The following is an 8,359-nucleotide window of genomic DNA, read 5'->3' on the forward strand; positions in this document are numbered from 1 at the left end:
CAGCAAAAGTCGAGCGGGATGCAATCATCCAGATGACGAATGAAAACGCCTGCAAACCCAGCAGATGTCAATCAGGTTTGATGAGCCACTCCGGTTGTGAGACGGGAAGAGTAGGAAATATATAAGAGAGTAAAGGGATCGGAATATGGATTGACAGATTGACTGTTGCCAACCGTGCCATGCAACGAATGAGTTACGAAATAACGTGTGCTATTTTAACGAGAGGCACAGAATGAAAAATGATTCTGACCACGGCCAAGCCAGCCAGAGAGCGAGAGACAGACAGAGACGGCGACCATGGGAAGAGAAAGGAAGGGAATGAAGGAAAAATTCGATGAATGATGGAACTTGCCCAAGACCCCGTGGAGTGGAAACAACTCCGCCCGCCGACCCACTACCCAAATCGCATCCATGCTGCCAGTCGCACCAGAGAGCACGTCAAGGGGTTGGGGATAGCTTATGCTTCGCCGCCCAGAACACGATATTAAAATCGGCAGACCATTGTCAGCCGAATCCATGGGTGGGTGGATATGCTGCCATCCGTGTCAATGTAGGCGGACGGAGATTTGGGCATATGTCAAAAAGTCTAGAACTTTTTACACGCTCACTCTACTGTCAGTGTAAGTCAACTTTTGTCTGTTCGTAGATGAATCTCCTCCCGCCAGCCGCTGTTGTGTTGTCCCCCAGTCCCCCAAATCATACGCCGCCTGTCTGTACGGAGTTATTACTGGGCATCGATGCTTCAAGGAAATCAAAAGTTCAAAAAAAAGAACGAGATCCACAAGAAATACCAAGAGCTCGGTCCCACACTGGGAGCCAAACATCCAGCTATTTTAGCCCTGCCAAGGTTGACAAAGTTAGCTAGCCAGGGGATCCACATGAACTCAAGGTCCAGGATACGATTCAGGGACTTGGCAACAAGAATGACACAGCAAAAAGAAGAAGATATGTGGTCAAAATCGCCAGAAAATCCTTTTCCTAGCTCTCCTTCCAAACAATAGACACAATGGTGCTGGATATGTGATCCCATCAGATCCATCTTACCACATAGGAACAGGAACACCCTCATGCTTCACACGAGCCCGCAGGGCGTTTCGATATGAGCATGACGAATATCAAGCTTCTTTCACAAAGTCTTCTACAAAGAGCCATACGCAGGAGACAGCAAGTTTACCAAACAACGCCAAACAATAATATAATGTACTTCGTTCCGTATGGGTTATGCGGGGTCAAGTGTCCTCCTGCTCGCCTATTAAGTACAGTACTTCTGTAGGCTGGAAAACCAAGCACACTGTTCATTCAAAAGGAATGCCGATGATAAATTAGAATGCTTTTGTTTCAAGCATAATAAAAGCAGGCAAACAAATCTCGACATTATTGACACTTCCTAGCCCCAAGACCTCCATCCCGTGCCCGACAAGCATTGTGGCCTTTATATAAAGCTGACGTCCAACGAGGAATCTGCATAACTAGAGTGTCGATATCCCAATCATGCTCCATTTTACGCTCTACTTGCCAGTGCTTGGCCACATCCAGAGCAATTTCCCCACATTAAATCCACACTCTTCGTCCAACAATCGGCCGCCAGGCCTTCAAGAATCAAGGGTGCTTGGACAACCCCGGCATAACTAATCTGTAGTTAACTAACTATCCCCGCTGATTACATAATTACATATCCGGGTCTTGGCCAAAAGCAAACATTCTTAGCGTCCTTGGCAACAAACCGACCTCCGCCGCCAAGAGACCGCTAAAAACGCCACCGTCAACGCTCCCTGTCATGCACAGACCTGGCGAAGCCGGCGTCGATTTGGCGGCATTGGAAACGATTCAGGGGTGGATCCACACACCGTGAACTTACACTAGAAATGTGGGGCTTGCATGTGGCACAGGATGCCAGAAGGTTCAACGAGACGGCCATAAATATCGGGGCAGGGAGGGGTAGTCTGCTATTTGACATATACTGGTATGTGTCGCCAGATAGACAGGTGTGGCCATCAAGATCTTGGATCTTTTGTTTACCCGGAACGACTGCTTAGGATTGGGCTGCGGATCAGCGATTGTCAGATTTGAGACAACAGGGGTCAGAGAGCTTACGCATTCAGGGGGGCGACGTGACATAATAGTTCAATAACCACTAGTTATATAACTATGTCGGCTCTTGTGAAGCTTCCAGATAGAAAGAAATCGCTGTCTTTCTTGACAAATGGCAACGGGGATCAGCACCTGATTTTTCTCCGAGTTGCCTGCATAGAAAACGGCCAATCCAAAATACGAATTCAAAAGCCGTGCATAGTATGTCTTGACGGTAGAATAAATACCATCCATTCCTTCATGTCAACGAGTTCGTCGGATAATATGGTCAATATCAGCTTTTCCAACACTCCCACCTTGGGGAGGGGAATGTCGGATTGGGCGATTCGCCCCCGCCCCCTCTAAACCACCATAGTAGTGATAGAGCTCTTTTACCCCAGTAGCCTAATAGAAGACAGGTAGATATGTAATGAATCCCATTTCTTCAACCAGAACCGAATGCACTTATATTTCCAGAAACTTTATCTCAAGGCCTCCTATATATAGCCAAGCTATCATTGCAGTCGACATGGAAAGGAAAAATTGACTAGCTCTATAGCCATCAGAGTTCCATCCGTGACTACTTACATTGATGTTCACATGGCAGTGCTGCTGCGATCCCACATGAAAGATACAACACAAATCTCCCGCCCACCAACACTTCCTTCAGTCTCTATTTTCCATTATTATACAACAACGCTCTCAATAACCGGACACAAACCCGCCTTCCCACAACTCCCCTTCTCTTCCAGTCTCCCAGCCGCCTCCCAGATGGAGTCTTTTTAAAAGCCTATTTAAAAAAAAAAAAAAAAAGCCCTGAAGTTACGTTCAAGCAAGTATCAATCCTTGCCTGAAATTGCACGAGCCACGCGCTTGGGTAGAGAGGCCAAGGGCAGGCTCACAAATTATCAGATCATAGCTCGTAACTCGCCATTCAAAGGCAACGAAAATTCGTTGGATCCTCCACACCTCTCAGAGGGCACCAAGACTGGACTGGAGGCGCGAGCAGAATATCCTTGGTGTTGACGGGTTGTGCAGGCGTGCATCAAGCATGGGGTTAGCATGTTTGAGGAGAAGGGGGATGAGAGGTTACATTCTGTACTGTACAGATGTACATACATGTATATAAAAAGGTCATAGCTAAACAAACGTCTCCATTGTTAGGCCACTGGGGCAAAAGAGCTCTCTTACACCAGCGCCATGCTGGTAGTAGAGGGGACGAACCAATCCAAACCCCCCAACATCCATCTCCATCTCCATTACTAACGATTAATAATAACTACTTGGCATCCTCTCTTCATGACGGGGAACTACATCGTAGAAAACTCCAATAGGGTTATTTAGTTAACACGTGAAAGAATGAGAAAAACGCCAAGACCATAAAAAAAGAACAAAACCCTCCTATTCGCTGAGCGTCCCTTTTCTTCAAAGAGCCGCATATTACTTATTATAACTATCGGTTTTCAACAAAATGCATATATCCGGTACGTCGCGTACATGCACATGCACATGTACCTAGAGTACAATGGGAAAATAAATATACATGTGGTGATTATGCCTCCACGTTCCCGCTCTGGCACCAGAGCGGACACAATTATTTATAAAAACAAGACTGGTGGGGGTAAATTGAGAGCCGGGCAAAGGCGAAAGAAATGAAATGAAACGAAGCGAAAAAAAAAAAAAAAGAAAAGAAAAAAAGAAAGAGGTGAAAAAGAAAAGCTGACAAATGAAACATATAACTATTTTGTCAATTATTATCGGAAGATGAAATTCTGAGCGATCGTTAAGCAGCGGTGGTAGGGCACTGGAACTCCTCTGCTTAACTTCCAATTTCAACTTAATTTTTATTCAGTTTTTTCCTTTTTGAAAAAAAAAAAAAAATTCTTAATTGGATTGGATTGGATGGTCTTTGCACGGTCTTATCTTTTTCTGGGGAAAAAAAAAAAAAAGACAAGGTAAAGAGAAATATCTTCGCGCTGCCATCTTTACGTTGACCGAGCCCATTGTTTTGGATATTTTTTGTGCCTAACCACCCCTGCCCCGAAGCCCATTTCCTTTCCCCTTTCCGTTATAGAAAGGAGAGAAAGAGAAAATAAACACAAGGCCGGGGAGGGGATTTTACAGGACAAGTTTTCAAGCTTGCTTATTGCAAATGGGGGTATATAAAAATATTCAAAACATTAGAAATTAAAAAGGGGGTTTGGGGGTAGGTAATGTGGGTGGTAGGTTGGGGGAGGGAATAGAGGTAAGGGTGGTAGGATGAAATAATGCACAGACACATACTGACGTGTTTACACAGTTGCATGCGAAAATAGAGCGAAGAAAAAAAGACAACCGAACGAGTACAGGAGAGGGGGGGAACGGTAGGTGATGAGAGGGAGAGACCTCGGAGGAAAAATGATGAGGATGATGATAATGACGATGATGATGGATGGATGGATAGATGAATTTCGCGGAACGCTTCACTAACAAAGGAAATAAAATGATATAAAAAACAGGGGGGAAAATGACACACAGATAAAAAAAAGAAATTTTTGGCATCTTCGATTTAGCAACGACTCGCGCTTGCAAATGCTAGATTTGGAGAAAGTTTTCATCCATCCGGTTAGGGGGAAAGGCAGATGTGAATTAGAAAATAAGAAGAAAATAAATTTCGAATACACGACATACGGGACAAGTGAGGCTTTTTAGCCGATTTTTTTCAAGCCTGATTTGAATACCGGGTGATATTTGTTACATGCCCAAATGGGGAGCATCCCCAATAGCATGTAGGTACTCCCAAAATAGTTGGGGGGCGGGGGGCCGCGTATCAATATAATGGTTATTATCGAACGTGATATTATGGATGACGAGGTTGTTTGACGTATAATTTATTTGTTGAGGCTTGATAAGCTTCCGTGCCTGGATCACCTCGCACCGGAAAGCGAAAGGAACAGGGAAGGCGTTGCTTTGCGTTGTTAGCTAAATACGAGCCTTCAAAACACTCCATTGTACCCTGCTGATGGCTGCTGAACAAAGTGCTCATGTTGGCTGTAGGCATTCTCATCTGGACGGCGATGATAAGCTTGTGGGAATTGGGCACTGGAGGGCGGCGTTGGGGTAACACCCGGGACTGATTTTGGAATGTTGGAATTTCCGGCGCCAGCGAAGGCCTCGTTTTCCGGAGTGATAGGCGGCGTCAAGTATCCATTGGGCATTGTCGACGGATACTGGGGCTTTTGAGGTGTAGCAAGCCCAATCTCTCCATTGTACGGTTTAAGCTGTTCAGAAGGAGTATCCGCCGCGGGGGTTGGTGGAGTGTAGGCCTTAGGTATCGAGGCTTGGTGTGCAAGGAATTGCTCCAGAAGTCTCGATACACGTGAATAACGTGCAGACAAATATTTCCTATACAGAACCTGCGATGGCTGGACTAAGTGCTGAGACAAGTTCACTAGTGTTAGAGAATCATAATGAGAAGCCCAGTCCACATTTCTGGATTGAGAACGGTTCAGAACGCATCGAGCGAGAGCCAGCGAAGCCCGAGCGAGATCCGACGACAGTTTCGAAACAAAATCCCTATGGAATAGGGATATTTCCAAAATGTAAAGAGAAAGATGTTCCACCTCTGGGTCATAGGGAGTGTCCGCGACTGCAAGCTGCAGGAAGCTGTCAACAGTGGGATGGCCTATTGCCCAACCTAGAGTTTGGAGAACATGCCATTCCATTTGAACAAACATGTCGTCGTCATATTGAGAACAGCACATAGTTTTGAGCTCCTTGACTGTTGGGACACGATCCTTCTTATCGCCATACTTTGCCGCAATGAGCAAGGCTGCACAGCCAACTAACTGATAATGTTTTTTGTAAACAACACGTTTAGAACAATACCGATCTAACAAGTTCACAGTAAGAAATAGGGTCGACGGCAGGAGTTGAAAGGCAGTATGTGCTTCTATGAGGAAGTCGAGGAGATAGGGACGCATGAACCATTGGATCTCGGTCTGGATATCGATCGAATCAACATCCGGCAAAGTCGAGGACTATTCTCAGTTAGCCAGAGCATGGGATAAAGGGGTGAGAGGATAAACAAGTATCATGAGACGAACATCCATCGCGAGCATGTGTGCTAAAATATCATCTTGGTATTCATCGCTAACTTGCTTTGACAACTCATCAGCAATCGCAAATTGACGTTCACGAGCGATCAATTTTGCATGCTCCTTTGGACCTAGCCTGGGGCCGGGATACTCTGGTTCAAACGATTCCACAAAATAAGAGTCACACGGCTGGAAGGAAGACGCGGGGCGGTTTTGGTAAGCCATATTGATAACGTTTAGGGTGAAACCGAAAAGGGTTGGAGGCCACTTCGAAAAGTTTCCACGTTTTATTTGTCGCAAAAGAGAGGACCTGGAATATAACCCGTATATCTCAAAAGTTGAAAAAAGAAACGACGGAAGTTAAAAGAGAGTAACTGTCGTGTATCAAGATGGATGATAAGAGATTGAAAAGTAGTTGGTGTGAAATATTAAAGAGAGTTATGTGTCGATAATAATCGGCACGTTTTAAGGTGAAGAGGTCAGTCGACCAAATATAAAATAAAACTGAGAGTAAAAGCTAGAAAGATGTACTTGTGTCAGCAGCAATCCATCTCGGGCGTAAGCCTTGTGTAGGAAATTTTACAGGACAATCTTAAGTGGAGGGGAAATGAATGAAGGGGGAGTTATACCCAGTTTGACGTTGAGAAAGAAGGGCAAATGATCACCCTTTCTTCAGCGGCAGTCGCGTCATCTATTCTGGAACTCGAGTAAAAGCTGAATTCGAAAATCGATGGCAAAGGCTGGGTGAACGACGAGTCAACGTCTCCACCTGTCAAGCCTACAAGTTAAGCAGCTAGAAGGCCGATGTGGAAAAACGAAGTTTCCACAAAGTGCAATTGTGCACAAGTCTAGGGACAAAAGTCAATTGTGTTCAATATGCTCTAGAAGGGTCCTGGCCCTTTCTGGAGTGAGGTAGAAATGAAAGGGGCCATTTGGGAGCAACGGGGACCGGAGCGTACCTTCGCAGGTTTGTCTCACTTGGGTGTGGATGTGTCCGCGGTATGAAAGCAATCCTTGCGGAATGCAAGCAGAGCGTCAACGGCTTAGATGTTGAGATCTAATTTTTATTTATAAAATGTTAGCTGTTAGTATAGTATTCGACCAGGCTCCAAATCAGACAACGTTGAAAGGTAAAACTAGACTTAGAGTTGGTTGGTGGGAACAGAAGTGACGAATTGAGATGTGTCCGTAAGTCCCCGGTTGGGTATGAGTATCATCGAGACAGCCCAGCCCTCATGCCCCTATATGCATGCATTGATCAAGGCATATGAAAGTCTGGGCTATTTAACATCGGACGCAACTTTTTCCCGTGTGGATGAGCCACAGCCACCAGACTTTTTTTTCTGTCGCCCATTCACTTTCCCTAACCGATATGCAACGGTAAATGATGTCTTTCCCGAGTCGACTAGCTTTCGAAACGGGAGCAAACCGACCGATACATCTGCCCTCGAGCTAGGAGCATGCTGTAGGCTAGACATGTATTCGGTTTTTTATTTTTTTGCGTCCAATATGATGATTGCTTGCCAATGGACAATTGGAGTGGACTGTAGACGTACGTGGACAGGGAGGAAAGGACGGACGTACGAGGGATCGGGGATTGGCCTCGTTGGTAGTAGACTCGAGGGGAAAGGGGTTGGAGTGTGGTAGACAGGGAGCAAAGATATAAAAAAATTTCACAATTGATTCAGCTTACCTTTCGCAGAAGAAAAAGAGTCCTCGAGCAGACGGTCCAAGGAAATTTTTTTTGCTCTTTTTTTGCTCCTATTGTTATTTTTGGTTTTTTTTATCCTTTTTATAAAAATTGGTCTCACTCTCTTCTTCCTTTCTAACTAAGTGAGGTAGCTGGCAATCAATGGCAATCAAAGAACCGTCAACGTCACCATTGGAGAGAGACACCGTCGAAAAAATGAGGAAGGATGGTGGAGGATGGAGGGGAGCGAGGGCGAATAAAAGGAGACGGTGCGGGAGGAAGAAGAGGGAGCGGAGTCGAGAATCGAAGGCCAGGAAGACGGACCCACGAAAGAAAAAAAGGCTCGACACGAGAGGACGGTTTTAGGAGAAACGGAAGAAAGGTGGGAGACGACGAAGTTGACTGGATGACAGCCAACGATCCTAGCCAGCCACACCAGACAGACCAGATTCCCCAGATTTCTCTCCTGGGAGCAAAAGGTTATCCGAGGGAGAGTCGTGGAGGAGATGGAGGAGATGAGGAA

General features: G+C 45.5%; 1 protein-coding gene across 1 annotated transcript; it reads right to left on the minus strand.

The window, feature by feature from the left end:
- Positions 1 to 5,045: 5,045 nt before the first annotated feature.
- On the minus strand, positions 5,046 to 6,371 carry HCAG_07977 (conserved hypothetical protein; the record flags this gene model as incomplete). The annotated part of the gene is made up of 2 exons (XM_001536818.1): positions 5,046 to 6,089; positions 6,156 to 6,371. 2 exons carry the CDS (start codon positions 6,369 to 6,371, stop codon positions 5,046 to 5,048), a joined length of 1,260 nt encoding a protein of 419 aa, XP_001536868.1.
- Between the last annotated feature and the right edge of the window lie 1,988 nt (positions 6,372 to 8,359).

Source organism: Histoplasma capsulatum, genomic scaffold (assembly GCF_000149585.1).
Source record: "Histoplasma capsulatum NAm1 scaffold_10 genomic scaffold, whole genome shotgun sequence".
NCBI lineage: Eukaryota > Fungi > Ascomycota > Eurotiomycetes > Onygenales > Ajellomycetaceae > Histoplasma > Histoplasma mississippiense.